This window comes from Branchiostoma floridae, chromosome 12 (assembly GCF_000003815.2).
Source record: "Branchiostoma floridae strain S238N-H82 chromosome 12, Bfl_VNyyK, whole genome shotgun sequence".
Classification (NCBI taxonomy): domain Eukaryota; kingdom Metazoa; phylum Chordata; class Leptocardii; order Amphioxiformes; family Branchiostomatidae; genus Branchiostoma; species Branchiostoma floridae.
In genome coordinates this window covers 17,733,038-17,758,893 of record NC_049990.1, presented here as the reverse complement: position 1 = coordinate 17,758,893, position 25,856 = coordinate 17,733,038, and the positions used below count along the sequence as shown (strand labels likewise).

The 25,856-nt window shown below is 39.2% G+C and overlaps 3 protein-coding genes across 12 annotated transcripts in view; 1 reads left to right on the top strand and 2 right to left on the bottom strand.

Annotated features, from left to right (window-relative positions):
- Window positions 1-13,818, bottom strand: part of LOC118426845 — a 28,802-nt gene extending 14,984 nt beyond the window's left edge. Inside the window, exons 1-9 of one of the 10 annotated variants that reach the window (XM_035836392.1) lie at window positions 13,493-13,818; window positions 11,979-12,020; window positions 11,486-11,559; window positions 10,568-10,636; window positions 8,501-8,587; window positions 7,356-7,425; window positions 6,860-6,868; window positions 6,132-6,267; window positions 4,076-4,141 (exon numbers count right to left, since the gene is read on the bottom strand). In XM_035836392.1, the coding sequence (XP_035692285.1) occupies window positions 4,076-4,141; window positions 6,132-6,267; window positions 6,860-6,868; window positions 7,356-7,425; window positions 8,501-8,587; window positions 10,568-10,636; window positions 11,486-11,559; window positions 11,979-12,020; window positions 13,493-13,583 (644 nt within the window). In that variant the 5' untranslated portion in view covers window positions 13,584-13,818. Of the gene's footprint in view, window positions 1-4,075; window positions 4,142-5,281; window positions 5,418-6,131; window positions 6,268-6,859; window positions 6,869-7,355; window positions 7,426-8,500; window positions 8,588-10,567; window positions 10,637-11,485; window positions 11,560-11,978; window positions 12,021-13,492 lie in introns of all 10 variants that reach the window. The other 9 variants (XM_035836391.1, XM_035836393.1, XM_035836394.1 and 6 more) reach the window with 9 other exon arrangements.
- A 217-nt stretch (window positions 13,819-14,035) lies between these two features.
- Window positions 14,036-20,948, top strand: LOC118427449 (S-formylglutathione hydrolase-like). Its single transcript, XM_035837254.1, has 10 exons — window positions 14,036-14,081; window positions 14,844-14,919; window positions 15,829-16,016; window positions 17,298-17,422; window positions 17,673-17,737; window positions 18,144-18,198; window positions 18,825-18,923; window positions 19,353-19,418; window positions 19,934-20,035; window positions 20,823-20,948. Exons 1-10 carry the CDS (start codon window positions 14,060-14,062, stop codon window positions 20,901-20,903), a joined length of 879 nt encoding a protein of 292 aa, XP_035693147.1. The 5' UTR covers window positions 14,036-14,059; the 3' UTR covers window positions 20,904-20,948.
- A 1,204-nt stretch (window positions 20,949-22,152) lies between these two features.
- LOC118427090 (megakaryocyte-associated tyrosine-protein kinase-like) lies at window positions 22,153-23,757 on the bottom strand. The gene has a single exon (XM_035836727.1). The coding sequence runs from the start codon at window positions 23,755-23,757 to the stop codon at window positions 22,153-22,155; it is 1,605 nt and encodes a 534-aa protein (XP_035692620.1).
- Window positions 23,758-25,856: the final 2,099 nt, after the last annotated feature.

The window sequence follows — 25,856 nt, the reverse complement described above, 5'->3', positions numbered from 1 at the left end:
CCGACTTTAGCCGGCCCGGGGAGATACGCCTCCGCGTGAAGGCGTAAACTCCCTTAGCCGGCTAAGTTGTACTCTGATATCCAGGGTATATGTCGGAGAGTCAGGAACTCAAGCAGAGGTCTAGAGGCCTGGAAAGGACTTTCAGGAATTCTACAGGAGGAAGCCTGGAGGACGGGTCCAGGAAAACAGGCTTGGATGAAACTGCAAGATTCAACTGATGGCCCGAGCTGGACGATAGTTTCTGGAGATTATAGGTCTGGAACGAATTTCAAGATACGAGTACCAAGTCACAGGCAGGGACCACACCATATTTACGTCAAGAATTCATCACAACGGGTTTATTATGGATCTACCTCAACAGATCGAGACTTCAGTCAAGGACTTATCGTAGACGCAAACCCAAAGCATAGATGTCAGGACCTTCCGTATATAGAAAATGTGAACTTCTTCTTCCTTCTGCGTTTCATCTATTAACCTTACTTCCCAATTCGAGGTGAGTTCGGTAAAACTAATAACCTGTCTGTAGGAACTTGGGCAGCGAACAAGGAAGGGAGTCGCTGCATGCGATAAGAAGTATATACCTCAGAGTTGCAATCTCCATTTAGTTACATTTGAACAAAAATGAACTAACCTATCCGACAGAAGATCACCAGATAGCGAATATTTTGCCTAGTTTGGTCCGGATTATCAGGCACCAGGGCGAGCTGTGGGTTATTTATTGTTTATACATTGCTTCTTCTCGCCGATGTCTTCGAAAATACGGAGACATGTATAATTGTAAATAAATACTGACACGTCCAGAATGCTTCACAGCCTAACCCGGTTCATGACCTACTTTAGTCACATGTAACTGTAACTGAATCTGGCCGTCAGGAGCAGTGACCCCGGCAGCCTGAACGTAGGGAAGTCTCGTGGGACATGAGTCTGCTGAATCTGGTATACTGTAATCTAGTTGGGGGCTGAAGCCACTCCCCAGAATATCAGCCCACGATGTCCTAACCAATAAGATGTTGAAGAATGGTCACACCTATCTAAGCACTAGCGTGGCTTGAGCGGGGACCAAGTTGTAGAGGGGAGTTCTTGGTAGGGAGTTCTGGAAGAAGGTTCGTGTTAAGACTTCTTCCCTGGGTTTCGATTGCGGGCCGGCTCCGGGTTTCCACTCCGCACGTAGCTAAGGTTCACCTGTGCGTCAACATGAGCTGATACATCACCGTGACCACGTAGGTTTAGATTCAGGTATGAAGGTCATCCACAGAGAGGAAAATCCAAGCCTTTGAGATGAGGTGCATGCGTAAGCTACTTCACATCTCGTACTAAGAACACATCACAAACGAGTATGTGCGGGAACAGGTGCGCGGCCTCGTTGGCCCTCAAGAACCACGCCTAGCAACAGTTAAAAGACGCAAACTACAGTGGTTCGGGCATGTTACCCGACACAACAACCTGGCCAAGACAATCCTGCAGGGCACCGTGGAAGGCGGGCGTCGGCGCGGACGTCAACGGAAAGCTTGGTTGGACAGCATCACTGACTGGACTGCCCTCAGCCTACAGGAGAGGTTAACCCTGGCTAGGGAGAGACGAAGCTGGAGGCAACTCTCTATCTTCATGTCTACCTTGTCCCCCCAACGACCTGGAGGTCAGGGTAGGTAGGTAGGTATGAAGGTCATGCGACACTTTTCTTAGATGTAACATCGTGTGTTCATTACAACTGTTGTAACCCTTCACTGCAGTATTTTGTATATGTACACCATAGATGATAGCAAGTGAATAGGTGGTATGTTGAATTGAACCCGTGGCTCTTGGTAGTTTATCAGTAGGCGCTGCGGTGGTGAAAGCACCAAGCCGGTTAGTTAGCGTTATTAACTAGAGAATGGCCTTGAACGGAGCGCTCTGCAGACAGAGAGTCCAAGTCCGGCCCGGACTGTTTGATAGAAATTTCCACATCCGGTCAAGACCTCCTCAGTTTCACTTGCCGTCTGCTATGTATTTCTGTTATGTGTATAGAAGATCGATCGGTGTATTTTTAACCAGTTTTTGTCTTGTTTTTTTTTCTGACGTCTGGCTTACGAAATTTATAGTAGGGTATATCCTATCGTGTACCTTTGATGTATCGGGCTTTTTTTTCTATCCGTTCTGGTTCCTGATGACAGTTCAGTAGAGTTACAAGGTCTCTTCGCTCCAAAATCGGAAATTGTGTTCTTTGTTATTCCGTTTTTTTTTCAAGCTTGAGACTGATAGATACTTGTGTTGAACTGAACCCTGATTCTCAAATCTGCCTTCTATTTTCCTGAGCTGCGTGCTGATATAATAAGGCCGGATGTGCTTGACAGCTCATTAATTAACTAGTGATATTTCTTTCTTTTCTCTTATCTCCTCCATCAGTCAGCGGAAATACGCGATTTTATCAATGATCATCAGTCTATGGGAATTTCTTGGAAAGCTCAATCTGATCTGAATTAACAAGCGCTCTGATACATGTTTCTTTTAAACAGACTCGTGTTCTGGTTTCAATTTATCTTCCGTCTAGCTTTGTATTAGAATCTGTTTGGTGGATTCTTAAGTAGGCGTGTTCATGTATGATCTACAGTTTTCGTCAATGCTAAGTTGAATAGATTCTAATGTTCAGCATGATCATGATTAGATGTGTCACGATTACAAAAGCATGTTGTTTATGGATATGGGACTCGTCAGTCGTTATCGGCACAGCTCACGTATCTGTTTGTTGCGTTGACCACTTTGTAGTTAGTTTTTAATTTTAGAGTTGGGGTGTCATAATTTCTCGTATGTAAGACAAGAAAACTACTCGCGTTCCTTGAGTTATTACCTATATTTCCTACCGTTACAGACACTCTCTGATCGTAATTACTTCAGTTCCTACCCATTCTAACGGACAGAAATTGTTTAATTTTTAAGGATCATGATATACTAATTTGTTGTCTTAATTTCTACCATGCAATGCGCAGTCAATTAATTGTTCATTTCTTACCGTTCCATGTCGACAGAATTACCATACAACACATGATATTTTGCAACAGTTTCATACCCTTTTCTTTCTATATGCCCACAGGTAAATGCCGTCACGACAACCCCCAGGCTACAGAGTCAATCCACTGACTTGGTCGCGGAGGGATTGGGCTGTATACCCATATTACCCAAGAAAAAAAACAACATCAAATGGGCCTCACAGCGGAAAAAATATAGCAAGAGTCACACAAATACACATGATATATAACACAAACAAATAAAAGCCCTTATATAAATCATTACATTCATCACACAATACGGATAGATAAAAGGAAGGCATACACGACATCTATACACCAGATGTTCCTGAATGAGTTATATGAGTGACCAACTTACTTCCCCTTTTGTTAAATAACATCAGGTGTTTTGTTACAAAATATAATATGCTGTTATTCTGCCGGTGATGAACGGTAAGAACTGAACAATTCTTTGACTATTTGGACAACCTACCCAAAAATCCAAAATATATTTGTCTTTATAATAAAAGAAAATAAATGAAACAAAAACGTAATACTATCTAAAACAGAAACAAAGCATTAAAATGGTGAGGCACATGCATTAAAATGGTAAGGTCAACGCATTATTCTTATTTGCCATAAACAAAAAAAGTAGCTGTGTTTCCGGTGCTCAACAAAGCAAAGAGAATGAAAAGAAACGTGTATCTTTTAAATACGTATCAGCAAAGGCCTTTTCGTTCCAAATCACATAAAGAAACGTCTTCAAAACAAATTCCCTAGGGAATACTCAGATAATACCACTACGCATGAGTGTAAAAATTCCAGACATGCCTACGAAATTCTGGGAATTTTTGTCAAACGGTCGCACTCTATAACAGTAGGCTCGCCCCTGAGGCGTCGCCAAAAACGTCCCAGTGGCCCAACTGCAAGACTCAACATCTACATTATTTAGTATTTGCATCACTCAATATCTGTTTGCAAAATCATCTCTGCATTTAGGTGTGACATGGTTCTTCAAAACAGTAAAAACATCTCTATGATAAAAAAATCTCTATCTCTAATATGATATAAATGTAGATTTATTGAATACTCACGGGACTCCAAACATCTGAGCATAGGCCTCGCTTCCAGCCAGGGCATAGCTGATCAGAATTGAGATGCTGAAGGATAAGAGGGAATATTGTGGGATATGGTTAGCATGCAGAAAGAGAGAAATACATTTTATAAATTCTGATCACATTTTGACATATCATTTTTTTCATTAGCCAAGTATCTTTTGCATCAGGTTGAATATCTAAAAAATCAATGCATGACTATAAATTACTACACATAGTAGTGTATAACTAGTATTTCATAAGTTCAATTTGCAGCACAGTAATATTAAACTTGCAAAAAAACAGTAACAATCTCAAACAACATCAGTCTGAAAGTGAAGCCAATAATGACAGCTCTTCCACAATTTTCACTCATAGAACAAATGAAAGCTTGAGATATAAGAAAACATATTTTCTGCTGATGTTAGGATGAAATTGTCCATGATTGAAACATTTTGCATGCAAAACAAAACACATAAAATTATCCATATGAAATTTATAATGTAAACCACAGAAATAATGCCAGCCACCACTGCAACCAAAGCAAACAATAATAAGAAACTGGGAAGAAAATAATAAGAAACTGGGAAGAAAAAAAGATTTAAAAAGAAGACAACTCCTTGTAAACCAGGTATGCCAGTCCCAATCCAACTGCAGTACAAAAGAAAGTTTGAAATAAAAGAAAGAAAGATAAGATTGAAATAGGTGACCCATTCTGTAACGTTAAATAAATGAAATTACATCATAGATGTTTTGAATTGTTAATTGTTATTGTTGAGTTAGAAACAAAACTTTGTACCTTGAATGTTTTATTCTGGTGTCACAGATGTACAGAATATGATTGAAAAAAATAAAAAAAGACTAGAAAGGTAACATTTTCAAGAAAATGCAGGATATTTCCCTCCCTGTAATTTGCTTTGAAAAAAAAAATTTAAAACACTTTCCATTTGCTGCATCGGCTACATTTTGTTCTTATTTTCTTTAACTGCTAGTCTTTCATTCATATTTTCTGTAACAGCTAATAAGCTGATGTCCCCGATAGTTTTAAGATCTGATTGGGTAATAACAGAAGAGGAAGGAGTAAAAGAAAAGGAACACACCAGAAAACACAATATGTTTTCCTTTAACATCGGGAAACATAATCATCGGAGATAGAACAAGACCTTGGCACCACAAGAGAAGCCTATAGCCATAGTTGGAACGTACAAGTGCAAGAAGACGATAAGGTCAAATGCTTGCTGCACCCCACAGCTCAGGAACATGGTGCCCAGCATGTGCAGGTCAGGTGACCTGATCTCTGGCCGCTTGGGCAGGATCACGTGACCTGCGAGCATGCCATCTGCTGCAAAAAGAGAAAACGTCAGGGTTCAATCTGGGGTCATAACCTTTGACATCTTCAATGTTTAATCAATACCTTTTCTGTTGGGGTCATTGACCTTTCAGATCAATGTCAGCAGTTGGTTGGTGACTATTTTGATGTTATTGAGTATAGGGGTGGGTACCAGTACAGAAAATTCAGTTACAGGTACGATCCAGGTCCAGAGGATTAGGTCTCGGCCCGGACCTGAACCTGATTGTATGGGAAAACTTGTGAATGGGCAATACTCAAAACGAAATTCCATTTTGCCACAACAGAATCTGTTGAGTAGAGTATCCTATTTCTTCTGGAATTCTAATGACTTCATCTCTCCTCTACTTAGCTCTTTTTATTTTCTTGGACCCGTAAGCCCTAAAACACATGAACGCTTGTCTGCATAATCTGTTCATTTTCTGATTGTTTCAAAATCTGGTCCACTGATTTTTTTCCGGGCGTTTTTTTTCTGAACCAGTCCAACACGATAAAAAAACGTTTTGGACCCGGAACCCATCCCTAATTGAGTAACATCAAATCAATATAACCTAAGGGCACGGACTAATGGCTAAGTTGGTTAGAACTGGAACACACAGGTTGAACTTTTAGTCCATCACACTCCTCAGCAACAGTGCCTGAAAAACAAGTTCTGTCAGTTTTGTTCTGTCAGTTTGCAGATGACACATTTTATCCGTGGACACTTACAAGTTTAGGAAGACAACAATATCAAACATCTGTCTGGTGCCGCAGGGCAGGAATAGCGTTCCCAGCAAGTGCAGGTTTGGCGGTCTGATAGCCGATTGGTCGGGCAGGATCACATGACCTGCCACTAGCATGCCGTCTAGTAAATGGTAACAGAACATCAAACAGAACAGCAACGGTGGAAACAGTTGAACTGAGAGAAATGATTTAGTTGTGTGAGGAAAGAAAAAGTAAACCCTAAAGCCCCTAGCACACAGCAAATAAATAGGGCAAAGATTATCATTCTCCTATGCAGGCACAAGACCACGTCATTGACGCCAGTCGGAGTTCTATGACAAGAGTTTGTCTCTGCATAGGAGAATGAACTGTGTGACCTTTTTCTCGGCTGTAATATGCCTGGTCGTCTTTCAATATTAAGAATTGATAACTGTGTGGGCAGGGGCATTAAGAAGGAATTCAGATAATACATTATTAACTAAATCATCATACATATTCTATTAAATACCATTATGGTAATATCCCGTTAACAGTTACTAAATAAGGCCATTTCTTTGTATTTTTGGAAGCTTTTTATGACTAAAGCAAAATTCTCTTTAACTTTTAGCCGAGCATAAATTTAAAGCGCGAGCTGTTAAAGACTATAGTATAAGGCTGTTCTTTGTTATTGTGCGAATCATGTCTTTTAGTGTGATTATATACAAAAGCTTAGAATTGTTTCAAAATTGTTTTACCTGTTTCAGCTACATGTTGCATTTGGGGGAAGGGAAGAAAAAGTTTTGAGAACCTTGTATTACATGTAATATGTTGCTATGTAAAATACAAATGTAGTTGGCAAGTAAAGGTTATTACAGCAAACAATTGTGTCAATCATGGTACTAAAAAATTACAAATGTGTTTTATTATTACAGGGTCTATATGTTAGAAGTGTCCTCATAAAGTTAGACACATTACATTTAGACTCAGCAAGTTTGAAAAGTTATTTAGTTAGTAGCCTCACATATGTTCCTTATTTTGTATTTGTTAGCAAACAAGACAAGAAATTCTCTTACGTTCCATTTAGTTTGTTCACATAACAGTATGTCTGAAAGAATAAATGTACTACCAAGGACTTAACAGCTGACAAAGAGATGGTAGAATAGATGACGTGTTATTGAGAGAAAAGGAACTGGAAAAAGTCATAGTTAAGAGGTCTTATCTAGAAGAGAGGAATCAATACTTTGATCTTACTTATCTCCTTTTCATCAGCTTCATCCTCCTCCTCCTGAAGTGGGATGTGCTCATGGCTCAACGTCGCCCCCTACAGGTGACAAAGAGAATGACAAGAACTTTAGCACAACTTCAGTAGTGTAATCCTGTAGCTATAAATAATGGCACCTCTAACTCCCAAGGCTAATTACCCAGCTTTGGATGTCTGTGATGCTGACACAATACTGTGAAACTTCTGCTGACTAAACATCAACAACATGAAAAAGAATTCTGAGAGATTTTTGTCACATTATTTATTCAAATTTCTGCAAAGGACAATTTCAACACCTTTTTCTCTCTTGTATTGATTTTTCTCAAGAGCAGGTTGCTGATAACAGTAATGTAACAGTAACTGTGTTTGGTGCTTTGTTGCCTGAAACTGGCCTGTATGTAACAGCTGTATATGAACAGTAGATGACAATTTTAGTGTAGGGGGGTTCTAAAACAGTTCAATGGGTAGCATAACCTGAGGTATAACTCATGGCTAGTTTTAGAAGGCTAAAGCTTATGAAGTTACATACAATAACTTGACTTACTATATGATAAGGCAAAACAAACTGTAGTATTGCAACCATTATATATTCAAGTTAGCTAGTAGGGCAGTTACAGTAAAGCCCATTTCACATACAACATACAATTTTGTTGTTACATTTCTATCATTAGGATCTGATGAGTATAATTTTGTTACTACATTTCTAAAGTTATTATCTTGATGGTTTATGTCAGTACAATTTTGGTGTTATATTTCTATAATTATTATCTTAATGGTCTATGAGTATGACAACAGCTTGCTAATACTGAAGAAGTGGATTTGAAAGTTGGGTAGAAGAATTCACATGAAAGATATATGTGAATGCTACTACTTTATACCCATCAAAAAGTAGATCTGTTGTACAGTATTATGCACATGAAAGGTGATTAATTACATCAAAATAAAGAAAAAGGACAAAAGCATGGAAAAGCATGACAGGTAAAGAATTAGCTGCAATGGAATGATAATAAGTCAGCTCTTCATCAGTTACAGCACTTCCAAAATGAAGTACGAAAAGGAAGGTTTTGACTAAGTACTTTCCACCACCTCTACATGTATGTTAGCTTATCACCCAAGCAAGTGGTGGCCAACACACCTTCACCCGTGCCACAACATGCAGTGGATGAATCTTGCTGGATTTGGATAACAGAGGGTCTTTCTCTGTCCAGAAGCAACCACCCCACTTATAGCATGCAGTTAGAGAAAATATGTAAAACTTTGAATCTCAAAAGCAAAGACAGTTTTTGTACTCAGTTTACTAGTAACTTTGGCTACAATTTTAAAGGATAACAAAAATTGTCTTAAAGAAAGGGAGTCCTCCATTTAAATGTCTAGACAGGGCTCGAAATACTGGGTGTTTGTGCACCTAGGTGCAATATTTTCTAAGGTTAAAGCATATAAAGATATCAAAGTATACTAGTATACATCATATTTTTGACATCCAAGTGTTAGAAAGATGATAAAATGTCTGTCATGGTACTTGTTTAAGAATTTAATAGCTTGTAATTAGTTTTTTTTTACATTTTAGTTTATTTCATGTGTTGCACTCAGAATTTTTTGGTGCACCCAATTTTTTTAAAGTTGGGTGCACCAGAGCACCCTATAGCTAACCCAAAGATTAATTTTGAGCCCTGCTAGGGAAAACAATATAAAAATGCTGCCAAAAAAAGAGTGGAATACTCCATACATATAAATGTGTAACAAATACCAGATAGTAATATCTGGTTATTATTCTTGGTGAATGGAAAAAAAACAACTTTACCCTAGTTTGTAAAGCTACGTTCTAAAATTTAACATAAGGTAAAGACATCAAAAACTCAAGAATACAAAGCATTAGCAACAATGAAAATAGATGATTGTAAATAATCTGATGATCCATAACATTATGTCTGCATGCATATTACACAATCAAGAATTTATCTTTCAAATTTTAAGATTAGACAAGCATCCTTTAAGTTTTAAGTTTTAACACTTACATCCATATAAAAATACTTTCTCAACAATAATTGTGTAGAATATTTCAAAATTACAAACATCAAGGTTTCATTTTAACAAAGTGTGTACAAGCGACAACACGATTACAACTGGGTACCATTTGTAACCAAATTAGGGTCTTTAGGGAGACCGCCCTCGCATTCTAGGTCAAGTTTTGCCATGCATATTTTATGATGCTGGTTACATCAAAGGGCATCTACGAAGTCTTGTGATTTCTATCTCCTTTTAGTTTATGTCTTATGTCACAAAAGAATAGATATGAAAATGTGCATGCTTGTCCTCATAGAGGACATGGTTATATTACATAGTGGATTTTCTTCCTAAAAGCACTCTAGAAGCACCATATGGTATTTCTCTATAATTGTTTCTGGTGTTTTGAATCATTGGACTGGTCAACAGATGAAGTTTTATGGTTAAGCAGTTTAGATTAAAGGCAACCTAAGCAACATCACGGTGCAAAAACAAGCCAGAGTTGTTTACTTATTGGAACCACCAAAAATCAAGGTCACAGACTGTCAAGGTGCTCTTTTGCCCAATCAATGTTAGCATGTAATGGAATAGAGTTGTTTTTCCTCTTATCAGGTAGAAAAGTGACAAACTCACAAAGAAAAGATTTTTGAAACTTAAAGTTCTACAGGCCCGAGTCAGGTTGATATTGCTTAGGTTGTCCTTAACAGTTGAACAGTTGAAAAACTTGTACAGTCAAACCTGTATTAGGGGCCACCTCTACAGAGGGGCCACCTGTCCATAGTGGCCACTTTTTGTCGGTCCCTTGGGTATTTTATCTACAAGTTGCCACCTCTATACAGAGGCCACCTGTCTATAGTGGCCAAATTTGTCCGGTCCCTTGAGTGGCCGCTATAGACAGGTTTGACTGTACAGTCAAACCTGTATTAGGGGCCACCTCTACAGAGGGGCCACCTGTCCATAGTGGCCACTTTTTGTCGGTCCCTTGGGTATTTTATCTACAAGTTGCCACCTCTATACAGAGGCCACCTGTCTATAGTGGCCAAATTTGTCCGGTCCCTTGAGTGGCCGCTATAGACAGGTTTGACTGTATTACTGAGCCTGATTTTGTGTTGGAAATTACAGCTCATGTTGTTTTAGGTACATTGGTTTCTTGCACTGCAGTTGCAGTTTCTATCATGGAAAGAAAATCACACCCTACCTTGGATATTTGCTCCTGAGCTGCATATGCTCTCTGTAGGATCTCCACAAAGAAATACACCAGCAAGCACTGTTGGATGGAATATAAATAATATGCATATAAGACATTTAAACACATCATTTTATTTTACTGTGTGGCTCAATCAAACTAAAACAAATCGCCCAATCTATTAAAGAAGTAGATAAATGTGTCTACAAGGCAAGAAATGTGCAATGTTTATGAATCAAATGTTTATGAATCAAATTTTTGTAAGTAGTAAAGATGATCCAAATACCTCTGTTAAGCTTATTTTGATAATCTTGTACAGATTCCACATATATATCCTTAATATCACTGATTCATTTTTGTGTGCAAATACATCAAAAATCTTTATTTGCTTTCATACCACCATTCATATTGGACACATTGAGTTATTTGCTGAGCTGTTGCAATTGTTAATTATAGCTCATAACCGACCACTCTGGGTTGTCATGGTTACAAGATTGATTGATGGATACCAGCCTAGTTACCTTTAGCCTGCCGGAAAACTTTACCCACTTCGAAATAAGGGAACAGACTAATAAGGCCAGTAATGCAGGCAGGTATATACCCCGACATGATATACAGCTGTGGGTACAATTTACACTGTGGTCCAGAGTATATTCTGGTCGTCTGCAACACGTGGAGCAGTCCTTCCATCTGGAGTTTGTGATTCACTCCAAATCACCTGAATGGAGGTCTGGTGAACATCTGTCTCATATCAGCCATACGGTGATTAGCCATACGGTGATTACATCATTCACTCTGACTCCAGGAAGAAAAGTGACTTAACAGTCACTAACAGAGATCCAATTTAAATTAAACCAAACCAAACCAAAACACCAGCATCCAGACTATGACTGAAGAAAGCCTGACAGTACAGAAATACTTCACACCTACCTGTACAAGAAATCCTATGAGAAAGGACACCAGGAATGGGTACAGTCCAGAGTGGGATAGCGTCACCGGGAGACCTGAAGTGTACAAACAATAAGTAAACAACAAACATTCCTGCAAGAATAGTTTTATCAGGTAGGGCAATAAATCATTGCTCGTAAATTTAATACAGTGTATTTGGCTGTGAATAAAGTACATGCACTAGTAGTCTGTTATTCCAATAAACATTCCTACTCTAGCTGATGCAATTATGATGAAACTCATTTTATTATTACTTGATTATAAGTTCATCTGTGACGGTTGTCAACATTATGTTACAATTTTACGACCATGTATATCCGTGCGCAAGATAAAACTTACCAACAAGCTTTCGATCAGTCCTCTGAGTGAGAAGGATCAGAGGACTGAAAAATCGAAAGTAAAAAAAAATAAAATTTTCCTCCTTTTAGTTTTTGCGACATTTCAATGAAATAGCATCATCAACAAAGATACTTACCTAGAATTCCTGTACCCAGAATGGTTGCAATTGTCACAAAGTCTGAAAAACAAAATATGAAGTTCAGAGGACGATATCTAATCAATGCTCTTTTATGGAATGGCTTACATCTTGAGCAGACATGTTTTTTTAATGAAGGTAGGGCACTTCAAGAATAAAAAAGCATCCTTAAGACAGCCACTGGCTTTATAAATGTAGTGATGAGCAAACGAAAAAGAAAAATCAGCAAGAAACAATATTTCATGTTCATTTTGTTAAAATATAAAGACTACTTCTTCAAGTCTCATGAAAACCTGCATTATGAATAATCTGATTTTGGTGTCCTCAATTTTTGCTGATATTGAACAACACAGGTTGATCAGTTCCAGTAGTATGAGATCATCCTGGAGAAAATACTGTAGAGGGGGAAATGTTTGCAAGTATTCAATTTTGTGATTGAGAGAAAATGTATTGTATATGGTGGTTTTAAGTTCACTGTTGAGACAAAAGGGTAGGTGGGCAGAAAACGGAACAAATATTGTTGAGGTGGTTTGAAATTCGCAGCAAAAAGTCACCAAGCACAAAAACAGCGAATACAAAACTACTGAGACATTTCCATTTTACAGTATGCTATCACATGGTCACATCTATGATCTAGTACCACTGTTCCCTAAACATATGCAGACAACTGTATACTGTAAATATGTGTATATCCTTCAATAGCCAAGTGACAGGATGACATATTGTAGTGTACATATACACCATACTAATTTAAAATACTTAAGAAGTTGATCTTCTGTAAAAATGGCAAATTAATACATGTACCATAATATTCTAATGAGCACTAGCAGATGTCCACAATGCTTACTAATACTTATTGTGTATGCTATTAAACACTTGCAAATACACCATAGCGTCTCTCAAATTACATTGAATCTCACTTTGTTCTAACCGATGATTTATAATGATTTAATCATCTACCAATTCAGTATCAAGGAAGCATAGCAAATTGGCATGTAGAAAATTAACGTTCCATACTACAACTGAAGCTACCATATGGTGCCAAAATTGGACGCGTTCAACAGTGACAAGAATGACAACATGTGTTTTGATTTGAAACATAGCTTTAAACTTATGATTTATAAGCTAATATACTTGCCAATACAGTATACTGCTGTTACCATACCCAGTATGTTTACACCATACATTATCAAAATTAATATAGAGTCAGCTCTTTGTTCTTTATTCCCTGGCAAATCAACATATATCATATATATCACCATTGATACCTTACTGGTCACAAGATCAATGTACAAAGTCGTATGTCTTAATCACAATTTACCATCTTAAATGAATTTTTCTACATAATACTGTTTGTTAGAAATATCTAGGATTCGGATACCTAGTAAATAAATTATACATAGAGCCCCGCCCCTCACTAATACAACCTGTTTATTATAAACTACTTCGTACAAATATATAGCTTATGTAACGATACGTCCTTTGAAACTTAAAACCTATAAGGTTGTACTTACAGCATTGTATGTAAACAATGTACATGTTAGCCCGAGGGCTGGAGTCATGCGAGTCTCGCCGCTCCGTCAATCGATCAGTATCTGCCTCCATTTTTGTTCTCTGTCCCTCGACGATCACTTCTCTGCGATGTTTTTCTACTATCCCAACCGCCTAGATGGTCCAAAACTTCACCGTGGACATCTTCCTACTCTATGGTTACTGTCCTATCGTTGAAGAAAGCGGCGATGGTCAAGTTCTTGTTCTAACCGATGTTTTATCCTGAGCAAGATGCCGTTTCGGAAAGCTCCCTTCCATATTGCCACCTGGAATGACCGAAAGTAACCCTAGGACTTGTCCATAATTTGAAGGGGTGTTGTAGAAATAAACTAAACTATTGTTGTAAAAATAGACACGATAAATGCCAAATTGTTCGCTGAATAATATAAAATATGTAGTAATAATTATAAAATGAGTAATCTATTTCTTTTTATGTCCGCAAATTTAAGAAAATAAATCTGTGACATCAGAAAATTCCATTTCAATCCTCTCTTACTGCGCAAGTGCCATATTGTGACCTTTGCCCCTCCATGCGTGCACAGGTCTGGAAAAGTAAGATTTGACGTTTTCTTTGGTAAATTGTTGATGAGCATATGCAAGTACTTATAGCGTTCGAGGCTGATGAATCGTGTTCAGTGACAGATCAGGATTTAAGGAATGACACGCATGAATTTTATCAAATCTTTTGAGAATGTGGCATAGATGCAGGCACGTGATCGGAGGGAGGGGGGTTGGTGGAAGAAGGGGGTGTGTCAGGGTGCTGTGTGTTGTGTCCAGGGCAACTTGTCAAATTACAATACTGTAGTTCTTTTGGAATGCAGCCGGTCTATAAACTCATACTATTTTAAAGTTTTCAATCAACCCAACCGAAAGAATCACTTTGTTTAGACTTAGAGAAGCCACAAAGACATATCCCAGTTTGCGATTTCCCACATTCACAGATGGACAGAAAGAGAAAGCCACTATCCTCCTTAAATTGCAGAACCCAGAAATTGTGGAAAAAGTGGGGGCTTTTCGCCTTCCTCTGCTTCCAAAAATTAAGTCAAATCCAACCCGTTTGCACTAGTATTTGAGTAGCCTCTTTTCATAGCAATTTTTTTATCACTGTTCATTGTCATATGTATGTCTCTTTTGTTTTCACCATGTACTTGAAATCAGCCTCGGGACTTGAACTTGCAAATTAACTTTCACCATCAGCATATCTGAATATAGCGCTGCATATCATGCTTGATTCGTACAATCTGTGTAACCTACATTTGACACCTCAGCAATGCATTGTCTTAACTTTTCGGTTGGATTCGTCCACCTGTGCAGCAATCAAGATGGCAGTCTCCGAGGTCTCCTGCAACAAGATGTTTGGTGGTTTTCAGAAGGTGTTCTCTCACGAGAGGTCAGTAGATTCTTCATGTAACTGGGGTTGAAGTGCCACCAACTGCCCCACTGTTACATTAATTTTGTAAACTCATCACATTACAAACAAATGCGCTTTCATGCATAGTTACTACAACTGTTGAACTTAAAATGCCACATTCAAAGCCATTCCTCAGCCTAAGTGATTTTCTACTGTGAAATTAAGCCTCCACAAATGTAGTAAATTTACGGTATTTGTCCTATTATGCAGAAACATAAAACTACATGAGCAAATACTTCATAATTTACCATTCCTATGATTTGACAGAAGTATTCTGTTGTATCCTGCACTCCCACAGCAGAAACATAAAACTGCATCAGCAAAAATTTCATAATTAACCATTCCTATTATTTGAAAGAAGTATTCTGTTATATCCTGCACTCCCACAGCAGAATCATAAAACTACAGTGGCTATTTCACAATGTTCCATGCCTTTTAGTATGTTTTTTTTAGACGTATGATATAGCTAGAGGAGGTGAACCAATCAGTAGGCCCCATTTCATATCAGTTACGATGCTGTTACATCTTCAGCAGTCCATAAACATATAGGGCGGTCCAATAAAGTATAATGGCCTGGATCCAATCAGAAGGAGGGTTGAGATCCCAAATGGCGCTGCTGTTCAAAGTTGTCAGATGTGTAGAATTCGATCACAAACTGCATTATGGCTTTTGCACGGGGCAACTGCAAGGAGTGATTGTAAGATTTTATCACTTGGCCATGCAGGTATGGGGATTTGAAAGGCAGGGAATGCAACAGCCTGGCCCGGGCTACACTCGGTCATTCATTCGTTGGTTATAGGATTAGGAACCAACCATGAATCATGGCACCATATACACCTCAGGGCTGGTCATTAAACCTTTATCGTGTTCTACCCTATGATCCTACAGCACCCAGCTGAAGTGTAAGATGAACTTCGGTGTGTACCTGCCGCCCCAGGCAGAGTCTGGGAAGTGTCCGGTTCTGTACTGGCTGTCCGGGCTCACCTGTACTGAACAGAACTTTGTCACCAAGGCCTGCGCACAGCGGGCTGCTGCCAAGCATGGCATCATCATCATCGCTCCCGACACCAGCCCTCGTGAGTATGGGGATTTAATCTCCAAGTAGATCTATTGGTGGCAAGGCAGTATCCAACAGGGATACCCGATTTATGTAGCCTGGGTACCATACGGAAAGTAGTTTGCTCCAGCGTTTGTTGTATACACTATATACAGTCGCTTCTCTGCTGTTCCGTCTGGGATCCTTGACCACGTTAACGTCTGGAATCATCCATATTTTGGACAAGGGTGCTGATTGGTCCCTACATATCAGCGAAGTAAGGAATTGTTTTCAAGCGCTCATTCAAACAGGCGTTCCAACGCCCAATGTGCCCTCTGTCCACTTGTGGGAGGGCCTATTGTCATCGAATGAGTGCTCTGAAGCTACTAGTAGCTGGAAAAACATGTTCTCCTTGCTGAAACTAAATGCCACAAGCTACTCGATTTCGGTCCAATTTGTTAAGATTACAAACTAACATTACTCAATGAATTTACAGTATGTATTGGATGTGTACAAGGAACTTGATTTAGTTTGAAATTCCCATAATATTTCACAGTCGCTTTTTTAACTAGTTATTTGATAAGCTGAGGTGTATTGATATATCTAGCAATTAAAAAAAAGCCATCTCAAAAGGAAGGTAGTCCTCAGAATCAAATGATATATGTTTGCAGTTAGGCCACGTTGATTTGAAAAAAGTTTTCGACCACACAATAAATTGTGCAAAGCAGCTGTAAAATGAGCACAAATGTTCCGTAGATTGAAAAAAAATTATCAGAAAACAGATAACTAATGCCATAGAATGCCAAAATGAATCTAAAGTCAAAGAATAAGATGTGAAAGGACAGAAAGAAAAAAAATCTATTGTTGGTTGGGGGAGGTACCAGTACAGAAAATTCAGGTCCAGACGATCATTTCCAGGTCCGGACATGAACCTGGACTTGATTGTCTGTGGAAACTTGAGAACTGGCAATTTTGTGTGTCCATTTTGTAATTGGCGAAACCTGTTCCTCTGTTGTTTTTTTCAGGTCTGTTTTTTTCGGATTGGTCCAAGAAGAAAAAAATGTTTTGCACCCGTATTATGTACTGGTCCCTACACCTAACTGTTGGTATACCATACTATGTGTGTTTAGTCCTATGTTCAACCTTCCTGGCCACTTTGATTTCATACTGAAGGCAACTTTTTTTGGGGGGCCAAACTTTTTTTTTTATTCGCTCGCTCGCATCAGTTTTGGAGTTCCCAGAGGATGTCATCCATATAATCAACTCAACATGGCCTTATGTATGTATGGGATGCTGTTGACCAGATTTACCCCATTCCTAGGTGGTTGCAACATTGAGGGAGAGGAGGACGGCTGGGACTTTGGTACAGGAGCAGGGTTCTATGTGAACGCCACAGAAGACAAGTGGAAGACCAACTACAGGATGTATTCATATGTCACTGAAGAGGTACATAGAGAACAAGGGGGCTCAACATACATTTCCCCTCGACAGTATCACCTAATGTTTCCAATCATGGCCTGGTCTCAAAAACAAAAGAAGATAACTTATAGCCTACCACATAATTCAAGACCTATCAGTATGAGTATTGGCCACACCTCTCTTTTGTTAGGTTGTTGCAGTCAATGTTTGTACTAAGATCTTTCAAAAGGCCATGATTTTTTGTCTAATGTACAAAACATGTTTGTTCTACTTTCAGCTCCCTTCAGTGGTGAACAGCAGTTTCCCAGTGGACTCTGACAGGCAGTCTATCTTTGGTCACAGGTGAGGGGAGAGAGTCATCATACATAAGTTATGGGTACAACAAAATGTTGACAATAGATAATCTTAAAACTTGGGACAAGCTGTGTATGAAATAATTGATCTTGACTACCATAGACCTACATGTGCATTTGGAAATTTTGTTTTGGCTTATCAAATTTAGCAGTACATTGACAACAGGTAGTTAGATGTCAGAAGGTGTATAGAGCTATAATACTTCATTGTAATGTTTGGTCTAAATTTATGATTTGTTCAGGTGAAACTATTCCAGTTACAATGACACACTTTCATAGTCTTTGCCTAATGAGTAGCATTCATGTCATTTCTTGCCTGTGTTAGCCACTAAACTATTCCTGTATTTTGTCACGATATGATTCTATGCCCTGACCACTCTGTGTCATCTCTACAGCATGGGTGGACATGGTGCACTGATCTGCTATCTGAAGAACCCAGGGAAATACAGGGTCTGTATGATAGTTCAGTGCTATAGGGTGTATGGATGGTAATCAGTCAAAATCTTGGTGAAGTGTATCTTTATCTTAGTGGAGTGTTCAGCACCAGGGACAGGTATGTTAGTGTGTGAATGGTGTTCAGCACCAAGGACAGGTATGTTAGTGTGTGAATGGTGTTCAGCATCAGGGACAGGTATGTTAGTATGTGGTGTACAGCACCAGGGGCAGATAAGTGTGTATTCAGCACCAGGGACAGGTGTGTTTTATATGGATGGTATTCAGCACCAGGGACAGCTCTATTAGTATGTGAATGTTGTTCAGCACTAGGGACAGGTATGTCATTGTGCGAATGGTATCAGGCAGAAGGGACAGGTTTGTTAGTGTGTGAATGGTGTTTAGCACCAGGGACAGGTATGTTTACTTGTGTGTGGATAGTTTTCAGCACCAGGGACAGCTATATTAGTATATGTATGGTATTCTGCACCAGGGATAGTGCATGAGTGGTGTTCAGCACTAGGGACAGGCCTTTGTGGATGGCAAATAGCAGTAGGGACAGGTATGTGGATAGGCATGTTATAGAAAAGCACCCAGAACATTTGTTCTTTGATTTTACCCTTTGTGTTTTTTCTCCCCTTCAGTCGGTTTCAGCATTTGCCCCCATCTGCAACCCGATAAACTGTCCCTGGGGACAGAAGGCGTTTTCTGGCTACCTGGGAAGTAACAAAGACACCTGGAAGGTAACCATTCTATACTAGCAAACAATGAGTTTAGAAAATAATTTGCCATTTATATTGTGAAAACCCACGAACTTCTTACCTGGGTAATAAGAAACTTAATATTGTACTTAATGCTGTGTGCAGGTATGCTTTACTTTGCATGCTGCGTACAGTTTATGATTGATGCCATAATATTGACATGATATCGCCACTTGTGAAAAGATACATGAGTGGTTCAAAGAGACGTAGTAATGTAGCATTAGTAATCCTGAGTTCTATACACTTCAGATATTTATGTGTTCAACTTCAAGACAACCTTCAGAAGGCCTCTATAACAACTTTTTGTATGGCTGTATTATCGCACCCAGTGGAATTCTGAGCGTCCATGTTACTTCACAATGAAAGCCTCAAGTGTTAGACATGACAATCTTTGTTTTCTGCCATCTGCAGGAGTATGATGCTAGTGAGCTGGTGAAGAAATACCAAGGGCCTCCAGTGGACATACTCATTGATCAGGTAGGGAGGTGTCATCTTTTTTGTTAAGTGCATTCTTCTACTTCTCTCTAAGACATCATTTTATTTTGAACACTGACCTATTCCACTCACTTTTAGTCGCCACATATGATTTTGTTTAATTTTCTGTTTACAAATTCTGTGAGTTTGCACTTTTTATTCAAAACTGTAAATGACTCCAAGAAGAATACTAGTAGTATGAAGCTTAACAGTGTAACAATAATGGAGATCAAAATACAAACAATTATTGACAGTAATAGCAGTCTCTTTTCAAATTTTATTGCTAAGTAGTTTGTTCATTAGTAAAAGAAAGTAGCCTTAATTATAAGTAATTTGTAGTTGTACACTACACATGAGCTCCAAAAAAATATACAATTTTACATAGAGAGTATTGGTCTATCAATAAATACCATAGATATTTTGCATGTTAGACTTAGAGCTGTTTACAAGAATTCCATCAGCTCTATAACAGCGTTAGACCTAAGTATGAACTACTAACACCCTGTCTGAAACCCCAGGGCAAGGCTGATAACTTCCTGCCTGCGGGCCAGCTGCTCCCTGACAACTTCGTAGCTGCCTGTAAGGAGAGCAAGGTGCCTGTGGTGCTGAGGATGCAGGAGGTATGCATGCTGCTAATGATCCATTTCTCCTAGACTAGATATGTAGAATGCAACACAATTTGTTTTGTATCACCCAAGGTACCAGCCCAATTGTAGGAAGGCTCACCCTACTGCTGGAGACCGGAGGGCGATCTGACCAGCGGGGGGTGGGGGTGGCGTGCTGGGACCGAGGGTGATGTGGAATACACTGTGTTGTATTATTATAAATTTTATGTCATACCCACTCAAGAAAACACACAATTCAATGCAAAATGTACCAGGAGTTGAGAAAACTTGGTGTTCTTGAACCAAAAATTGTAACAACAGCAATTGCAAAGTCCGATTTATTAAAACACTTAGTCCGTTCAATATTACCTATAACGTCGGGAAGAAATCTGCGTATTGTATCCAGGTGTGGACACTTATTTGTGTTCTGATATTACACCAGTGTTTCATCATAACAAGAACATTGATCTTATGTAAATCATAAATCTAATATACATATATATCATGTTATGTACAGTTTCTAGTTCCAGGCTACAATTTTTGAAACATGTGTACTTTAGATGTTGTAAAGAGTTTTCTGTTTAACCAGTACAGTGATTGCAACTCATGTACCTAGAGGTCACAGTCTTCTTTGATACAATGGTTAAAACATTTGATTTCCAAAAAAAAATGTCTACAATGATTAAAGCATGTGCCCTAGAAGTAAACTTCTTGGTCTTTACTTATATACCAAATACTATATGTTATGTATCTTCCTAAAGGTTTAATCCATCCATACCATAAACATTTTGGTTCCTTTCAGGGTTATGACCACAGCTACTACTTTATGGCCTCATTCATGGATGACCACATCAAGCACCATGCAAAGCATCTAAAGGCTTGAAGCACTCATTGTCCGCTCAACACAAGACCACCAGGCTTCCTACACTCACAGCAACCCCAGGCCCAGTGAGAAAAATGTATTTCCAGTTACCCGACTGACGCTAACGAAAACCATAGCTTTTTTAATGGCTGCTGACAATGACTTTAATTTTTCGAACTGATGTCTAAGTGACAAAATTCAAAACAGACTCCCTGTATTTTACACTGTGTTAACAGTTTGGGACTTTGAACAGCTGATATAAGAATGTCTTCAAATGTAGTCCTTCTTTGTGTAGTTTATTGATATACTTGTGCTTGTACAATGTATATCTGTATACTTACAACAGGATGTTGAAAATATTGTGCCTGATGCCTTGTTGGATCACTTCGGATTAAATCTTAATAAAATCAAACAAATGAAATAACAATGGAGAATCTTTACCTTTCGACACTAAGTTTTTTCAGGACCATAGCCAGAAAACAACATTTTTTTTGCTAGACCTCAGCAATAGCTTCATTTTACTGCTATGTTTTCTCTAACCTTCTCCAAAGATGTATAATCATAACTATACAGGCATTTCATTGACGTCATAAGGACATTGATTTTATGTATGATATACAATGCTGTGTTATGATACTATGAAGTATATTGCATATTGATTATGAATCTTGTGCAGAAGATAAACACTTCTCGCATTGTGATCTTTTGAGAAAGTTGAGCAATCAGAAATTGTCCATTACAAATGGTAAAATTCTACATCTTGAGTGATATTTTAGAGTGAGGCTTTAGTTAGAGTGAGGCATGTGTGAGGCAATAAAGGGTATAAAACTTCTATTTCTGTGTCCAGTTTGGTAAATAATCTATATCAGGTTAAGCATTCATTTCTAGCAATAACTTGTCCTTAACACATAGATAACAAGGAAGCAAATATTGCCTCATGGTCATGATCACAGGGCTCAAAATACCTTTTTCTGCATACCTGCACTGGTGCAGGTAACATTGAAAATTACCTGCACCAGACAAATTTTACCTGCACCATTATTTAGGAAGTTTGGATCATGCTAAAATTGTTCAGGAACCACTGCTTTCTGTATACTTTATAGATGGTAACAGTCAATGCAGCTAAGAACAATCAACATCATGTATGAAACGACATTTATGTATAAAACAAAGTACATGGGCCAGTGCAGGTAGACACCAGAAATACATGCACAGCTCCAATTTTACCTGCACTAACCTGCATATGCAGGTGGTATTTCGAGCCCTGTGATCACACCACTGTCTCCCTCTCAATAAACACTTGGTGTGGGTTCAGTTTTTCCTGTTCACGAATCAGGTTTTCCCTTATTTCTTCTGGATTTGGCCTCGCTGTTGGGTCCTCGCTCCAACATGACGTCATGATGACGTACAGGTCTGGAGGACACTCCGCAGGCATGTCCAGACGGATCCCCTGCTGTAGGATCTCCACAAGCTGCTGACAGGTCGGCTGTGGTGTGTTACCGTACATGGGGTCCGTCCCACCTGTTACAATCTCCCACAGAAGCACACCAAAGGACCACAGGTCGCTTTCGCACGAGAACTGAAGATGTAGGAGGGACTCGATCGCCATCCATTTCAACGGGAGACGTCGTTCTTGGCCTTGGTGATTGACAGGAATGTATTGTGCTGTGTTGTACACGTCGCGAGCAAGGCCAAAGTCGCCGAGTTTTGCGATATTCTGTTCAGTGATTAGAACGTTACGTGCGGCCACGTCGCGATGGGAAATGCGAAGATCTTTCAGGTGACCGAGGGCTTGTGTAATGTCAATTGCAAAATACAGCAAATAATGTAACTTATTTTTCTTTTGCCTTAAGAAGTTCAAGAGGTTTCCTTCGCTGGCGTACTCGAGGATCAAGCACTTTGGATTAGATGTGATATTAAATCCAAACAATTGAATAATGTTAGATTTTCGGGGATTGTATCCCTTTTCCTCATGTATCACTGTGAGTATCGCTGTCTCTCTGTAGAAGTCCTGGTAACACAGTTTGTCGTTGAAGCGGATCATCTTGGCTGCAACGGTTCGTTGACCGGTAGGCAAGGCTAGGCTGGCTTGTGTCACCAGACCGAAGGCACCCATCCCTATCATATCTCCCAATGTTAGTTGACTGCTGTCTATCTGCCATCGCTCCAGCCATCCTGGGCGTAACTTGTCTGCCAGGTCTTCTTCCATCCTCCTCAACTCACATACAGCATATTCCTCTTCTGGGAGTGGTTTGTGCATGTCAAATAGTTTACATTTTTTCTTACATGCTAGAATACCGACAAAAGCAAGGAACCCCATAGCAATAGAAACACTAATTAGAATAGCTACTTGAAGATCTGACTCCTTGATGATATCACATTTCGTTCCCGACCATGGTGGGATACAGGTGCAGGTGCCGTCCACGTGATGACAGGTGGCGTTGTTCTTGCAGGTGCAATCAGATTGGCAGTTGTGTCCGAATTTGCCCTTCTCGCATGGTTCGCTACAAGTCGTACCTTTCCAGCCTGCTGTGCAGTTACATGTCCCGTCGCTAGGACTGCAGTAAGCTCCGTTTTTACAGACACAACTACTCTCACATTTCAGTCCATACGTCCCCGGTTTACAGGGATCCTCACATCTGTATCCTCTCCAACCTTCCAGACAAACACAGCCGTCCCACCGATCACAGTCAGAGCCATGCAGACAGTTGCAGATCTTCTCGCATCTCGATCCATGGTGATTGGGTGGACAGGAAGTTACATTGAGTGTAAAGTTTGCAGTCAGGACATTTCCTTGTGTTGTGATCGCTTGGCAGGTGTACAAGCCATTGTTTTTATCCTGAAGATTCACTATTTCCACTTTGTGTCCGTTCATGATACTCAAAGGCTTGAATGAGACCGTCCGTTTTTCGGGTTGAAACGACCATGTCAGTATTGTCACATTGACATGATGTTCTTGACAATGAAGAGTCACAGATCTGGTAATGTACAGTTCATCTAAATGTCCTTGTGTTGAGCTGATTGACATTTCCTGTTTCGGTATGTCACAGATGACCCCCTGCCAACCTGGTTTACACTTGCAGGCTCCATTGAATCTGTGACAATCTGCACCGTTTCTACATGCACAGTGACTCTCACATAAGAGGCCATATCCATGTGGAGGACACGGCAGCAGCTGTACTGTTGCCTTAAGTGTTACATTCACATCTTTCAAAAAGGATTTTATTTCGGATAATCCCAAGTAATCTGAGACTTTTGAGTCACAGGTATATGTGAAAAAGCCCTTTGAATCTGGTATGAGACGGGATAAAACCATAAATCTAACATTGGCGTCGCTCATCCAGCTCGGAGAGATGAGAATATTAGCTGATGCCCCAAAAAGTGATAGCGCAGTCTTATTAATATTTCTTTTAGCCTCTAGGAAGATCCCAAACGATTTTCGCATTTTCCTCGCACAGACAGTATTTTCCCAATTATCTTCAAACAATCTGGAAGCTGTTGTTGTATCCTGTCTGGCACGCAAGGCCCATGCAGCTTTTATTTCGCACTTGTTATTACTGCTATCGAAACGGACATATTCATGATTTTGGTTACCGGAAGAAAATGTCCGATGACTATATCTCTTTGCTTTCTCAGAAACACTAGTAGTTACCTATTGAAATGTTTTGCTTGGGGTGTTTCTTGTCGGTATGTCACAGCTGGTGTTAAAGACAGGAGGATAGCCAGGCACGTCCACAACTTGTACCCGAATGGTGACCCGATCTTCGTACTGGCCAGACGTAAGGTGTAGAATGTACTCATCTTGCACTCCATAATCCAAAGGGTTAATCAGAAACAACGTACCATTGCTGACATGGAATCGCTTGTGGGGATCGCCTTCCACTGTGTATCCACCTACTTTGACCGACGGAGCCGCCTTTAGGGGTTGTGTATCCTCCAAAATTGGTGTCCCGACAGTGGCGTTCTCATAAACAGATACGCTGAAGATTTCTTGGCTGCAGCAACATGACATACACAGTACAAATGTCAAAAAAGCTCTGACGACCGTGTGTCTTGACATTTTCTAGCTTTTTTTTTTTTTATTTTTTTTTTTTCAAGGCTTTATTAGTAAAAACAAATAATACATTTGTCAACAACAGAGTATCTAAGCTACTATTGTACATGGAGTAATTTGAAGTACTAGTGAAATACACAATAGGTAATGCGCACGGAAGAAGTATCATTGTCTATATAAGCATTTCTCTCATGTACTTATACAGGCTATTATGTAAAACCAATATACACCACATGGTTGCCACAATTGTCATGGAATAATTATGATACATGTAGATGGTTATCAAAAACAACAAGTTACTTTTAACATCCGGAACTTTTTCTTTCATAACAAAGTATAGTTTACAGTATGTTATAACACAGTAGATCTAGACTGGACTAGAACTATAGTTTACATACTATGGGTTTAACAGTTGTTGTTGCTTTTTATGAGCTTAATAATCATTATTTAAGTACATTGTACATAGAAGTAAACATTACAGAACATGAAGCCTGTTTTTGAGTTCACAATTGAAGATGTTAGATAAGTTATGGCCTGAAATTGGCCGTGGGCACTTTCTAGAAAAAATCCATGTTTTAAAGATAACCCACTTTGCTATAGAAATTATTCGTATTCTTTTCTTCAGGATATTTTCGTTTATTGGCTGGTTTACCTTTCCCAGTATCATCTCTTCAAAATCAATATAAGGGTTACCGGGGCTAAATGGTACAGAAGTATGTACCAAATTCCACAGGTTAGTTAGCTATAGCCTTTTACATTCCAGGAACATATGTTTATAATTGTCAACATGACCACTGTCACATAATTTACATACAGGATCAACTACTTGACCATCTTCATCTTGTATTCTCCATTTGCTTAATTTCTCACACACATGGTAAAATTTGATGAAGTAGTTTGTAATTAATTATTTGGAGGAG

What these genes read in the sequence shown, in the direction of transcription:
- LOC118427090 (XM_035836727.1), bottom strand. Translation starts at nt 23,757, where the DNA reads ATGAACGGACACAAAGTGGAAATAGTGAATCTTCAGGATAAAAACAAT.
- LOC118427449 (XM_035837254.1), top strand. Translation starts at nt 14,060, where the DNA reads ATGCGTGCACAGGTCTGGAAAA. An exon ending in ATTCATATGTCACTGAAGAG is followed by an intron (nt 17,423 to 17,672) that starts GTACATAGAGAA and finishes TTCTACTTTCAG; the next exon opens with CTCCCTTCAGTGGTGAACAG. An exon ending in CAGTCTATCTTTGGTCACAG is followed by an intron (nt 17,738 to 18,143) that starts GTGAGGGGAGAG and finishes TCATCTCTACAG; the next exon opens with CATGGGTGGACATGGTGCAC.